General features: G+C 38.5%; 1 protein-coding gene across 11 annotated transcripts in view; it reads left to right on the top strand.

The window, feature by feature from the left end:
* The window catches only part of Dap3 (death associated protein 3), a 35,207-nt gene that overhangs the window by 8,819 nt on the left and 10,810 nt on the right, over nt 1-15,578 (top strand). For 5 of the 11 annotated variants that reach the window (XM_074047911.1, XM_074047912.1, XM_020166172.2 and 2 more), the window contains exons 2-4: nt 7,052-7,105; nt 12,398-12,520; nt 14,237-14,338. In XM_074047911.1, coding sequence (XP_073904012.1) covers nt 7,064-7,105; nt 12,398-12,520; nt 14,237-14,338 — 267 coding nt within the window. In that variant the 5' untranslated portion in view covers nt 7,052-7,063. Of the gene's footprint in view, nt 1-7,051; nt 7,106-12,397; nt 12,521-12,664; nt 12,989-14,236; nt 14,339-15,578 lie in introns of those variants that run through there. The other 6 variants (XM_074047916.1, XM_074047915.1, XM_020166170.2 and 3 more) reach the window with 3 other exon arrangements.

Here is a 15,578-nt window from a genome sequence, read left to right as displayed (position 1 = left end):
GTTGGATTAGATCCTGTAACAGAAAGAGGACATTAGCAGAAAGGCTAAGGAAATAGCTGGGCATGGTGGTTTTGCATGTAATCTCAACTACTCAGGAGGTGAAGAACAAGAGATGAATCATGATCAGGAGGATTGAAGTTCCAGGCCGAACAAAAAGTTCGCTGGACCCCATCTCAACAACAACAACAAATGCTGGGCATAGTGGTTCCCAGCTACAAGGGAGGCATCAGTAGGAGGCTCACAGTCCAGGCAGGCCCTGGGCAAAACCACAAGACCTTAAATGAAAAATAACAAAAGCAAAAGTTGGGGGGAGCACTTGGTGTGAGACCCTGAAATCAAATCCCAGTACTGACTACCCCTTCCCACCCCACCCCCAAAAAAAGCCCAGGAAATGCAAGTAAAGTCTATAGTTTAGATATTGGTATTGTGCCAATATTCATTTCTTAATTTTGATGATTATACTATGATTATGTAGGATGTTAACATCTTACGTAAAGATTTGGGAAAGTTGAATGAAGACTATAAGAAAGTTCTTTGTACTACCTTTGCAAATCTTCTGTAAGTTTAAATTTTTTTTTATCGTTTTGACATCTACTCACATGTGTGTACATTGTTAGAGCCACCTCCCCCCCGCCAAGTTTAAATTTTTTAATTAAAGATATTTTAAGGCCAGGAACATTGCCTTACACCTATAATACTAGCTATTTGGGAGGCTGAGATTTGCTGGATTGAGGTGGGCCTAGCAAAAGGGCTATAGTAGATTGTGATAAAAGTGTTAATTTTGCTGATTCTGAGCCTAGATTTCAAGAGGTCTTAAGCAGTTCAGCCCTCTTGGACCTTTGTCCATGCACCTAGAAAATGAGTGTCATAGACCAGAATTAGTCATTCCTCTTGAAGCCAGCCTAAACCAGCCCAACAGAGGTAGCCAAACTCAGCCCAGAGCAAAAGAACCAGCTGACCTGTACCAGTAAACTTGTGGGCAACTATAAGAAATATTTATTGTTTAAACCTTCTGAGTTTAGGGTGGATTCAGTGGCTAATATGGTATTTTTAGAGGATGCTGTGACAACCAAATAACTAGATAAATAAGAAAATAAATATGTATACACGTGTGTGTATAAATATCACAATGAAATCCTCACATTGTACAATTACTGTATGCTAATAAAAAAAGAAATCAATAAAAAAGCAAATAAATTTTTAAAAATTTAAAAATTAAATATAGATAGCACATTGACACATATTGACCAATTGGTGTATGTTAGCTGCTACTGTGATGTTTCTTTTAATATGGCTAACTAGCAACATTTTTAAATGACAGCTTTATTGAGATACAATTCACATACCATAAAGTTCACCCTCTTTAAAGTACATTCACAGAATTATGCAACCATATCACTATCTAATTTTACAACATTTTTATCACCCCCAAAAGAATTCGCAAGTAGTTACTCCCCATTTCCACGTCCTGCAGCCTCTGGCAATTACTAGTCAAGTACACGATTAATAACCAATTGTAGACATTTCATATAATTGGACTCAAACTATATTTAGTCTTTTATGACTAGCTTCTTTTTGTTTTCAAGATTCATCCATGTCCTAGCACGTATCAGAACAACATGCATCACCATGCCCAATTTCTTCCCCTTTCTTTTTTTCCCCACATTTTCTTATTAGCACACGTTAATTGTACTAATTACAATTGTTTCATTGTGATATTTCAATACATACTTTTTTCTTCTACATTTTCTTTTTTTCTTTTTCTTTTGGTGGCACTGGGGATTGAACTCAGGGCTAGGTTGGTGTTCTTACCACTTGAGCCACTCCACCATCTCTTTTTTTGTGATAGGTTTTTCATATGGTTGTTTTTTAGTTTTTGGTTTTTTTGGTAGTACTGGGGTTTTGAACTCAGGGCCTAGTGCTTGCTAGGTGTGATGGGTTTTGTCAAGATGGGGCTCTCAAATTAATTGCCTGACTTTCAACCACAATCCTCCTAATCTCTGCCTCCTTAGTAGCTAGGATTACAGGTGTGAGCCACCAGCGCCTGGCTGTTCTTCCACTTCCTTGATAGTATCTTTTGAAGCACTTTTTTAATACTTAGGGAATTTAAGTGTATGGTTTTTTGACACTTGTGCTTTTGGTGTCATAACTAAAAAATTTGCATAATCCAGGGTCATGAAGATTTACTTCTGTGCTTTTTTCTAAAACTTTTATAATTTCCATTTTTATATTAGGTGATCTATTTTGAGTTTATTTTCACATAGACTATGAGAAGTCCATTTTTGGTTTTTTGCATGTCCAATTTGTTGAAAGAACTGTTCTATTCTTCCCTTTGAATTGTCTTGGTACCCCATGTTGAAAATGGTTTGTCCAACTCTGTTCTTTTGACTATAGCCATATGGATTCAAAATATATAATGTACAAATATATTCCAGGACCACATTGTCTTAATTGCTATAGCTTTTGAAATGAAGATTGTGAGCCCTCCAACTTTGTCCTTTTTCAAAATTGTCCAGATTATTCTAGGTCCATTTCATTTCCATCTGAATTTTGAGGTAGGCTTTCCAACCTTCATTTTGATAGGTAGCAATGTTTTTTTAAATGACTGGTGGTTATAGGGAAATCTGTTCTTAATGGTCTACTAGTTTAAAAAATAGTCACTCTTTTAAATTCAGCACCTAATATTAAGGGAAGGATGACAATACCTTAAGAGTATTGGTGATAGCCACTCCAACTCATTCACTCACTCCCTGTCTCTCATCTTGTGCTTTTTACCAAGACTCTCCACAAGAAGGCCATTACCACATGCAGCCCCTCAACCATGTATCTCAACAGCCATGAGCCAAAATACATCTCTTTTCTTTATAAATTTTTCTTTCTTTTTTTTTTTTTTTTTGTGGTACTGGGGTTTGAACTGAGGGCCTACACCTTGAGCCACAGCCCTCTTTTGTGAAGGATTTTTTTCAAGATGGGTCTTGTCAGCTCTTTGCCTGGTCTGGCTTCAAACCACGATCCTATTGATCTCTGCCTCCTCAGTAGCTAGGATTACAGGTTGAGCTACTACCGCCTGTCTATAAAATTTTTTTTAAATGAGTATTGAGGTAATACAGAGAAGGCACCTGTATTTCATGATGATTGTTTCAAGAAACTAAAGAGGGCTTGAGGTGTGATGAGCTGTAGAGCACCTGACTAGGAAGTGCAAAGCCCTGAGTTCAAACCCCAGTATTGCCAAAAAAAGAAACTGAAGATATTGTCTGGGCATAGTGGTTCATCCTATAGTTTCAGCTTCTTGGGAGGATGAGATCAGAAGACCCCATCTCAACCAATAAGCTGGGCGTGGTGGTGTACACATGTGGTCCCTGCTCTATGGGAGACAAGAGGATTGCAGTTTGGGGCCAGTCCTGGTCAAAAAGCAATACCCTATCTGAAAGGTTCTGAGTTTGAACCCCCTTATCACAGAGAGAGGGAGAGGAGAAAGGGAGGGAGGGAAAGAGGGAAGAAGATAGGAAGGAGTTAAAGACATTTATCCTGGAACAGAAAATAACCACCTTCAGTATTTGAAGAATTGCCATGTGGACGATAACTTAAAAACCCTTAAGAAAGACTAAGATAGTGAATGGAAGCTACAAGGAGATGTTTCACTGAGGCTCTGAAAGCACAGGTGGTCAGAACTGCATAAGAGCTATGTGGACTATATTGTAAGTTCCTCATCACTAGAAATGATTAAGTTTGATTAATGGTATATGGTATCTACAGTGGCTAATGGGAAAGCCTTTAGAGTCAAACATGGCTTTCAGTTCCAACAACTGCCACATCTAGACTATATACTCTTGGACGAGTTATTTAATCTATCCATACTTATTTTCCCTTGGGGATAATAATGTCCACCTCATAGGATTGTTGTGAGATAATGCCTATAAATTGCTTATTGATAGAGCCTGTTTCTGAAAACTACTCAGTGATTGCTATTAAGATTTAGCACTAATTTAGTTCTGAACTAGTTCAATTCTTAGACAAGATCACCTTAACTTTAAAAATCTATGATTCTCTTCACACAAAAGCTTGTACACAAATGTTCATAGCTGCTTTATTCATAGTAGCCCAAAACTGGAACAGCTCAGGTATTCTTCAGTGGATGGATGCTTACCCAAACTGGGGCCCAAAGTCACGGAATAGAATTTAGCAATTAAAGGTACAAACTATTGATAAGTGCAACCTGAATTAATCTCCAGGGGATTATAATGAGTGAAAAACCCACATCTCAAAAGATTACAAATGGTGTGATTTCATTTATGTAGCATTCTCAAAATAACAAAATTGTAGAATTGCAGAAAGATCAGAGTCTGTCAGGAGCTAAGGAATGGAGAGGGGTCAGATAGGAAGAAAGCTATTAAAGAGCAACATGAAGGATACTTGGGGTGATTTATATGTATTGTATTTTGACTATCAATGCCATATCTTGGTTGTAAATTCTATAGTTTTGCAAGATATTATATTGGGAGAAACTAGGTAAGGGATACAGAGAAGATGTATTATTACTTTCAATTGCATGTGGAACAACACTTATATCAAAATTAATAGTTTAATTTGAGAGAAAAGGAACTTTGGTGCATTTATAAGACTACCAGAATATTCACTAAACTTATTTTGGGAACTAATACTTTCGGCGTGTGTTTTCAGACAGCACAGGAGCCCTGGAATCTCACAGGTCAAAAGGAGGCAGGCCAGTAGAGACAGTGCCAGTCTTGCTCAGCACTGTGGATTCTGTAGGCAGGCATGTGGAAGTATCTCATGCATTTCTCATGTGACTAAATTAAGGCATACATTTTTTTAATAAACTTAAAAACTAAAAGAGGGTGAGACCCAAAGGAGTTTGGGATTCTCTTGACTGTACTGGGCACTTCGTTAGGTCAGGAGCTGTAAGTTCATTAGATTCACAGGGCATGGCACACAGTAACTTGTGTTAAATGAGAACAACTCTGTTCCTTCGGTGGTGGTTTTAACAATTTGGGTTGTTAGGTGGAAGTAATTAGACTAAATTAATTAAGTTTATTAAATTAATTACTTCCCTCACTACTAGATATTGAAAGTTGCATTTAAGCACAATAGTCTCCATATTGCCGTAACTTTATACTTTCCACGAATGCAATCCTTCAGAGTTAATCATGGTTCCAAAATCTTACATGGAAAATTAGAGAAATAAACAGTTGACAAGTTTTGAGTTGAGTTTGGTGAAGTCAAGTGCCCCACTCCATCCCACCTAGGAGCTGAACCATCCCATATCCCGGCATAGCCACACTTCATACTACCCATCTCCACCAGTCACTTGGAAGCCGTTTCAGTTACAGATGAACTGCCACTGTATTGCAGTGCTGTTCACTTGTTATTACTTAAGGACAGTCCCAAAGCTCAAGAGTAGTGATGCTGGCAATACACATATGCCAAAGAGAAGCTGTGAAGTGCTTCCTTTGACTGAAAAAGTAAAAGTACATGATGTGTTTAAGAGAGAAAAGAGACTATATTTACATAACTTACTACAGTATATTGTTATAAATATTCTATTTTATTATTGTTAATCTCTTACTATGCCTAATTTGTGAATTTGACTTCATCATGGGTATGTATATGTAGGAAAACATATTATGTTTCTGGTTTGGTACTTTTCATGGTCCAACACCTCCATTGAGGATCTTGGTATATATTCTCCACAGTAAGGGAGTAATGTTGCATTTTAAACTTTTTAGCTATCAAAATATTAGGGTTTTTAATTAAATATTTCCATCAGTCAAAAGGACAAGTATAGTACTTTGTATAAAAATCATAAAACAGGCCAGGTACTAGTGGCTCACACCTGTAATCCTAGCTACTTGAGAGGCTGAGGTCAGGAGGATCACTGTTATAGGACAGCTCAAGCAAGAACTATCTCAAAAATAACCACAGTGGGGAGGGGCTGGTAGAGTGCCTGCCTATCAGTCATGAGGCCCTGAGTTCAAATCCCAGTACCACCAAAAAAAATAATAATAAAAATAACTACAGAAAAAAGGCCGGAAGGCATATTTCAAGCTATATAGTACCTGCCTAGTAAGCATGAAGCCCTGAGTTCAAATACCAGTACACATAAATAAACATTCATATAGTCATTATCCAGTGTTAGAAATATACCAATTTTCTCATATGCCATTCGTGAGTCTTTTTCCTTTCTTGTCTAAGGGTAACCACTGTTCACATTTGTGTGGGGGTGGGGGTGGGTGCTGGGGTTTAAACTCAGGGCTTCAAGTTTGCTAGGCACACGCTCTACTCCTTGAGCCATACCTCCAGTCCATTTTGCTCTGGTTATTTTGGAGATGGGGTCTCGCAAACTGTTTGCCTGGGCTGGCCTTGAACCTCAGTCCTCTCGAACTCAGCTTCCCAAGTATCTAGGATTACAGACATGAACCACCAGCGCCCCATTTCTTGGTATTAATTTTAGGATTTATCCATGTCAACGCATAAAATTATAGTTTATCTATGTCTCTCCTTCTATCAATAGACATTTGAGTTTTTTACAATTTTTAAGTAATTCGTACTCTACTACTTATGAGCATTCTTATCTATTCCCCAGTGTACACTTATAAATGTTTTTGTAGAAAAAGTAACAAGGAGTAGACTATCTGGGTCATAGATTGTGCATTTTCAACTTTGCAAAGATAACATTACATTTGTTTCCAAGATATTTGTTGTTAGTACTCTGATGTTGTATGAAGGTTTCCAGTGCTTCACAGCCTTTTTGACATTTCTTATTATCTGACATTTTGTTTTTCCCAAGATGGTGATTGTGAATGGCATCTCCTTATCATGGTTTTACTTTGCATTTCCTTGATTTGTAAAGAGGTTGAACATGTCTTGAGTTTATTAGCCATTTGGTTTTCTTTTCTATAAAATGCCTGTTCATGTCTTTTGCCCCTTTTTCTTTAGCAGTTCATCAATGCTCTAGATATTAGTTTATTGTAAGCTTTGCTTGTTGCAAATGTCTTTTCCCAGTTATGGCTTACCTTTTCACTTCTTTTTTAAGAGTGCAAAGACAATGCTGAAAGGAGTAACAAGGCTTGTCTCCAGGGTCCATAAGGTGAGTAATAATAGACCTGAACACTTTCAAACGCCCTTTAGGTACATTTGTTTTTAGATGGCTTTATTATGTCTAGAATCGAATACTCTGGAGAACTTCACCTAATTTTTAAAAATTTTATTAGCATATAATAATTGTACAGGGGGATACATTGTGGTATTTACATATGTGCTTAAAAATATCCTAGCTGGATTTACCCCCCTTCATCATTCTCCCTCTTCTCCCCTTCCCCCTTAGAATAATTACAACAGGTTTGTTTCATTCTTCTATTTTCATTATAGATACAAAACACATCCACCATATATACCCTCATTCCCCCTTTCCTTGTGCCCACCCCCCTCCCATTGGTAACCTACCTCCCAGAAAAGACCTATTTTTCCCTCCTGCCCTTCATATTTTTTAAGTGTATATTGATAGTCCAGGGGGGTACTTTCAGAACTATATATATCATGCTTTAATCAAATTAATCCCTTCCCCATCATTTGTTACTCATTCTCTATCACCATGCTCCCCTAATATTCAATAGCTTACTGTGCAGTGCATTATATTACATTCATATATAGATGGGTTGTGCCAATATTTTTCATTCTCTAACATTTTCTTTACCTCTCCCTCAGACAGGGAGGGAACTCACTAATACGATTTTGTTCTCTCTCTCTCACTCTAATGTTTTTACAAAGTACTCAAAAGAACATTCATAATTCTCTTTTTCTTCTATCTATATCCTTAACTATCAGGTGCCCTAAAATTTTTCAAGGAACAGGTCTCAGTAGAATAGTTGTGCCTAAAGCCAGGAGTGGTGGTGAATGACTATAATCTCAATACACAGGAACCTGAAGCAAGAGAATCCTGAGTTTAAGACCAGCCTGGGTTACATAGCAAAACCCTATCTCACAAAGAAAAAAAAGGAAAAGAACATTTGTGCTTGAGAATTTACCAATTATCATTTGAAATATTTTTTAAAAACAAATCAATTTAGATATGTAGCATCTGAAAATAGAATAAAATCATATATGAAAAAGACTATCCTTGAGCCTACATTCATCAAACATTGTCACACATCATTACAGGTATGAGTCACTTTAAGGATGACCCACACCTATAATCCTAGCCACTTGGGAGGCTGAAATCAGGAGGATCATAGTTTGAGGCCAGCCTGAGCAAATAGTTCATGAGACTCTATCTCCAAAGTGACAAGAGGTTTAGCTTAAGAGCACCTGCTTTGTAAACATGAAACCCTGAGTTCAAATCCCAGTCCTGCCAAAAGAAAAGGGGGGAAAAAAAAAAGAAAAGGCCCATCTTGTTGGTTTGCTCCATTCTTTAATTTATTTACCAAATAGTTTTTCAGTACCTTCTGTGTGGCAAGTATTCAGAATTCTAAAATAACTCGTTATTGTTGGTGTTTATTGGGCATTTGATTATGTTTCAGGTACAGCACTCAGTGACTTATTTCTTTTAATCTTCATGACCAATCCATGAAGTAGGTAATATTGGTTGGCTAAATATTGCAGAAACTGAGATTTAGAATGGCTGGGACACTTACCTACAGAAATAGGCTGTGAAGTTGCAGGTCTGGCTGACTTGAAAGGCTGTGGTCTACCTGTCCACTATGCCATATTGGTATGTCCATATTCTCCAGAGCCTCACAGTTTAGTAGTAGAGTTATGATAAATGACTGTTGCAACATGATGCTGTGGCAACACCCAAGAGCAGTGCCTAACCTGCATAAGTTGAGTTGAGAGGAAATTCTCTAAGAGCTAAATCACTGGTCACTTTCATCAGAGCATGTAATTAGATTAGATTTCCTAGAAGAGGAGCCCTTCCTCCTATATACTTCTTTTTTTCCCCTACTACCCCGGGATTGATGAAAATAACCCATTATTATAAAATGAAATAACAGAAGAGATCAACAGAGGGAGGTTGTAGCCTCAAGAAATCTAAAATTCTTCCTTCATATCAGAAAAGAAACACTTGAGAACAGACTTATAGCAAGGTATTGGTGAAAAGAATTTTGTGGGTGCTGTAAGTTTAGTTCAGGGTGACCTTCGAGATTGGCCCACAAATGTAAATCTTTTCCAGAACTGCATCATGATCACTCTAGAACTGTGCAGAGGAAATTGTACATGTGGTTGGTTTTTGTAGAAATGTGGCTAGTTTGACGATGCCATTTATAACACTCAATATGTAAGGAATCCATTTTGCTAGCTTTTAATTTACTGCAAAAAAATGCCTAACAAAACTCATCGGATTACCTATGGCAATAGCACCACCTTGTGGACCTTGAATATTTTTAGTTTTCCACTTTTTAAAGAAACTTGGTGATTTCTTTCCAGTAGATAAAATTGAGTAAGATCAGTACTAAGATGTATTATTCAGGTGGCTATGCTGAGATAACAAGCACTTAATTCTGGTTTGTAGTTTGTGTATTTGTTTGTTTGTTTGTTTTTGTTTTTGCTGTTCCCATATTTTCAGTAGGCTTTGCAAGCAAGACAAAGGAGGAGTGTAGTTATATGGACAGAAGTTCACCTTGGGATACCAGGTCAACATGTAGCTGCTTTTTTTCTTCATGATTTTTTTTTATCTGAGGGGAAGTCTTGCAGTGTTGCCTGGGCTCAAACCATCTTCCTTCCTCAACCTCCAAGTAATGGGGTAGCAAGTACCATTGCATGTGCCTTGTAACATGTAGGTTTAAATTTTGCCACAGCAGAAGACCAAAGGAGAGAATATATGACCTCTGTTTACTGGACAGGACTAGAGATGATACAGTTATTTCTACTTATGACTCTAGCCAGAAGTAATCACATGACATCAACCTATCTGCTGGGAAGGCTGAGAACTATAGAGGAATATGTGGCTATTTGGTGAGCATTGCTGCCTCTGATGTAGAGTTGCTTTACAATCATGCATTCTCAGTGTAGCGGCACACTTTCTGTTGAAATGTAAATAATGGTTCAGAGGTTTCACTATGTTATCTAAGTTAACTACACATCAGCTCTCGATCACTCAGATAGATGCTGTTTGTAGCCATTGCATGTCTTCAAGGAATGACTATTTCTAGGCACAACTACTTAGTATTTGTGCTGTGTTAGGTACTAGGGAAGAAGATAAAAGGTGAACAGAATCTGATTTCCTTCTGTTCCAAGTGTGTGGATTAGAATGAGAGACAAATGTGTGTAAGATAACATGATACAATAATTTAAAAAAATAGATTTTGGAGTCAGATAAACTTGAATGTGAATTATAGTACCACCACCTACCAACTGTGACCTTGGTCAGAATTGCTCAACTTCCTTGAACCTTGTTTTTTTCCCATCAAAGAACAAGAATGTGAATATCCTACCTATCTTCAGGGATTCTAGGTTCAAAAATAATACATGTAAACTTCTGTATTAGCATCTTATACTACTATCTTATATTCAGTTATTAGTAGCCAAGAATGCACTTCAAGGCACTTCCATGCCAGGAGCAATGAGAGTAAGATTTTGACTGGGTATATCTGACTAGGAAGGTATAAGATACTCGAGGTGACTGCAAGTGATAAAGACAGGTGATGCAAAAATAGTGTACATTTTCTGCACTCCAGAAGTTGCTGGGTGAAGCTAAACGTAAATAAAAGCAGCTTCTCTATTACCTATTGCTTTACCAAGCAACTCTCACATTACATCCATCGCTCATGTCCCTGTTGTCCAGCTTCTCTTGGATTCATCCACTAATCTTTTCCTCATAACTGGCCTCTTTTCACTTCTTCATAAGGCCTGCTACCCTTAAGCTCAATTTTTGGGATCCTTCAGTTAGCATTTTCTCAGATATATCTGCTGAAATCTCTCATCTGTCCCTTACCTGCTGGTGTTCACTGAGTCCCTATTGAAGAGCAGGTTTTCACTTAATGGGGTACTTTATATGTTCCCGCATTGCATGGTTTTTTTTTGTTTTTTTTTTTTTTTTTTGTGGTACTGAGCTTCGAACTACTCGGGGCTTTGTAGTTGCTAAGCAGGCACTGTACTACTTGAGTCACCTCCAGCCCCTTTTGCTCTGGTTATTTAATTTGTGGTACTAGAGTTTTAACTCAGAATTTCACACTTGTAAAGCAGGCACTCTACCATTTGAGCCATGTTTCAGCCCTGCTCTGGTTTGTTTGTTTTGAGAGAAGGCCTCGCTACTTTTCCCCTGGCTGGCCTGGACCATGATTCTCCTGTTTATGCTTCCCACCTTAGCAGAGATGACAGTCATGTGCCACCACACCAATCTTTTTTTTCTGTTGAGATTGCATCTTGTGAACTTTTAAAAAATTTTTTTGGCTGGGGGAGACTGGGAATTGAACTCAGGGCTTCACAGTTGCAAAGCAGATGCTGTCTTGAGCCACGCCTCCATTCCCTTACAAACTTTTTTTTTACCTGGGCTGGCTTCACACCACAATCATCCTGTTCTCAGCCTCCCACATAGCTAGGATTACAGGTGTGAGCCACCAGTGCCCATTTGAAAGACTGTTTATTCCACAATATAGGTGGAAAGAAGATTGTTACGGGGTGTAATTTTACCTATCACATAATGAAGAACATGGCATTCATCCCCTGATTGAGGTGACCGATACTACTGTACAGCTGAGAATTGCACAATACTGCGACCATTCATCACGGGGGCAAGTGCATTAAAGCAGTTTTCCTGAGCTGGGCGCAGTAATGTTTGGCTATAGGCTAAAGTGGGAGAATTGCTTTAGCCCAGGAGTTCAAGCCCCGCCTGGGAAACATACTAAGACCCCATCTCAGAAAAAAAAAAAGTGGCCAGGCATAGTGGTATTTGTCTGTAATCCCAGCAACTCGGGTAGCTGGTCAGGAAGATCAAGAGTTCAAGTCTAACCTGGAATACAGAGTGAAGACCCTGCCTCAAAAAAAAAAAAGTTGGGCTGGTGCTCTGGCTTACATGGTAGAGTACCTGCATAGCAAGCACACTCTTGAGTTCAAACGTGAGTATTAAAAAAAAAGAGAGAGAAAAAGAAAAAAATTTCTTGCTTTAGGTATCAATGTCTTTAACAGAATTGTTTGTTTCCACATGGAACAGAGCCCTGATACGGTAATGTGCATGCTGGAACAAATTTAGAAGACAGGTAATGTGATTATACTTAGTGGATTATAAACACTAACAAGGATCCATTTTACACTGAATAAAAATATATGTTAGGGACATAACATTTGTCATATAACATATAAAACAGGGGTTTTAGGCATAGCTTACATCCTCAACAAGCATAAAAAGCCTGATAATTCCAAAACAATAACATGGCTTCTTTTACAGTTGGACCCTGGACGTGTTTTGCACTTGGGGACCCAGGCACCTCAAAGCATTGCTGCCCACCTGGATAACCAGGTTCCAGTTGAGAATCCCAGAGCTATTTCCCGCACTAATGAAAGTGACCCAGTAAGTTGTTAGTATGGGGATTTCCAGGGATTATAATTTGTGTTCTTACCTTCTTTTTACACATCAAGAAAACTGACGCCAGGCACCAATGGCTCGTGCTTGTAATCCTAGCTACTCAGGAGGCAGAGATCAGAAGAATCACAGTTCAAAGACAACCTGGGCAAATAGTTCGAGAGACCCTATCTTGAAAAAACCCATCACAAAAAAAGACTAGTGGAGTGCCTCAAGGTACAGGCCCTGAGTTCAAGCCCCAGTACTGGGGGGGGAAAAAAAAAGCTAAACTGATTTATGAATAGTCAGGTAGATGGTGCATCTGAGCTAGCATCCTAGAAGTAGGTCTTTCCTGTGGGACAGAAAACACTAAGGTTTTTCTCGTTTAATCCCTACTACTGAACTCTCCTAGTGCCAAGGATGTTGCGGAGCACACAGGCGGTGCATAGTAAAAACTTAAGTTCAATTCTTTACAAGGTAAGTTTAGCACTTACTGCTCTTACTGAGTGTTGGGTGGCAAAATTTTCCTTAAAGGACCAGTTGGTACATATTTTAGTTTTATGGGCTGTAATGGTCTCTGTCAGTCTATTCAACTCTTCTGTAAACAAATAGGTGTATCTGTGTTCCAATAAAATTTTGTTTACAAAAGGAGTGACCAGAGATGGAAGTATAGTTCAGTGGTTGAGGTTTGCCTAGCATACGTAAGGCCTTGGATTCAATCCCTAGCAACACATGCACAAAAAAAAAAAGAAGAAAGAAAAGATTTTAAAAAATCAGATGACCAGCCATAGCTTCTGACATCCGGGTATGGAGATTCCTAAAGAAATCAAATTACTTACCCAAAAGCACACAGAAGGCAGGTACAGAACCCAGTTATCCTAATAACCAACCTATCTGATATTCTAATCCACCTTCATAAATGGATTTCCTAGTATCTGGAGAAGGAACTAACTTGATTTATTATGAGAAGAGCAGCATTTAAAGTGAAGTTTATCACCAGAAGCCAAAATTCCAGCAGTATCCAGTGCTGTATTTCCTAGTTTAGGACCTATTATACTGGATATTGGCTTCCTTTCTCCCTCCCACTTTGCTGCTTCTCATAAATGAAATTAGTTGTGTGCTTTATTTAATGTGAGGGAAACCACCAGCTTTTTTGTCCCTGCTCTGCCTTCTGAATTTTCTTATCTTAATATGGCTATGTGGAAATTTTAAAACATATCTTACCACCAAAAACACCATTTCAGCAGGCTGTGTTTTAAATACATCTCTAGCATTCACCTATTTTCACAAGCATGAAATGAAATAGGATAAATGAATGAAGTCACTGAAGTGTCTTTCAGCTTGCTCTATAATTGTAGTCTCTTTATCTGCGAATTCCTCTGAGGTTTCTATGGAAACAGCAGCATGCAGATGATCTTGTCATGTGACTGGAGCCTCCCTATACACAGCACAGAAGAATCCAGATAGCAAGAATTGCCTCTCCCACACCTAGGGTTTTCTTGCTCAACAACTGGCCTTCTCGTTGAGGCTACCACCATTATAGTATATACACTGGATTTGGGGACAATCACACCAGCATTTTTGTCTAAGATAAAAAATAAAAGATACTTTTCCAGCTCTGAGAGATGAGTGCTTCCCCACTGTGGTCTATCAGATGCTATCCACTTCTCAAAATCTTTATCTCTTTGAGTCTCCATTATATGTGTTTGCGTTTTTATTTCTTAGGCCAAGCATGGGGAGCAGCATGCAGGGCAGCACTACAATATCCCCCTCCAGGATGTGAAGACGGTGTTTCCCCATGGCCTCCCTCCTCGATTTGTAATGCAGGTACTCAAAAATAGGGAACAAAACTAGGGGGAGCCCAAAATACAAGCTAGACATATGGTGGCGGAGGGGTTGGCAGTTAAATAAGACAAAAACTATACATTTGAAATTTGAGTCTGAATCAGCTGTTCATTATCTTTTGTCACTAGAATAATTACTTTAAGCTAATGTTTATTTTCTGCTAACCACCTTAAATCCTTCTTTAGAACCAGGCAGAGGAATTCTAAATAAAGGATGTAGATATTTTTTCCTTGCATTACAAAACAAGTTTAACTTTACCAAAATGCCATGAAAATAGTTAATGTGCTGCACAAAGACAAAATCCTGAGCTAAACAGAAATGACAGTTGGATTAGCTGCATCGTTGTTTTTCATTTGAATTTTTTTTTTCTTTTTTTCTTTTTTTGCAGTACTGGGGCTTGAACTTGGGGCCTTCATCTTGAGCCACTACACCAGCCCTATTTGTGATGGGTTTTTTCCGAGATAGCCAGCCTAGGCTGGCTTCGAACTGCGATTCTCCTGATCTTTGCCTCCTGAGTAGCTAGGATTACAGGCCTGAGCCACCAACACCCAGCTCATTGGGATTTTCAAAAAAAATGTTGTTTTGTGGCCATAACTTCAACCTCCGTAAACAGTATGGTCTTGGCTTATTTTATACCCACTGAAAGAAATTGTGGTTAACTGCAAGCATGTTTTACTGGCAGAATTGTCCTTCTGACTCAGCATCAGAAATTATTCTGTCCTAATGAAATACCAAGTATGCCAGTGCAGGTGATCTTTAGCTTAGGAACCAGAGGATGTCATTTCTTCAGTGTGCTTTATTTAAGGAAATTACATGAATAATATGAAATAGTAGCAATAAGGGAGTTAATTCTAGACCGCAGATAGCTTTGTCATCAAGTAGTTTTTGAGATTAGAAATAGGATACAACCAAAGAAATTCTCTGTGCTGACCCTTTAACCTGCCCATTCACAGTTCAGTCTTTAGCTTCAAGGTTGTTGGGGCCTATGTTTAACCATCTCAAGTGACTTTCAGCCTGGCTTAATCACCAGTGCTCTAGAGGACATTCTCTTGTGTCAGTTAGCCTTTTGTCACTGTGGCAAAATACCTGAGGAAAACAGTATTAAAGAGGAAGGATTTATTTTGGCTCATGCTTTCAGGGATTTTAGTCCATGGTCATCTATCTCTTAGCTGTGGTGACACATAACATGGCAGAAGGGCATGGCAGAGCAAAGTTGCTCACC

This window comes from Castor canadensis, chromosome 11 (assembly GCF_047511655.1).
Source record: "Castor canadensis chromosome 11, mCasCan1.hap1v2, whole genome shotgun sequence".
Classification (NCBI taxonomy): Eukaryota; Metazoa; Chordata; class Mammalia; order Rodentia; family Castoridae; genus Castor; species Castor canadensis.
The sequence above is the reverse complement of the archived record's forward strand: the minus strand, read 5'-3'. Positions and strand labels throughout refer to the sequence as shown.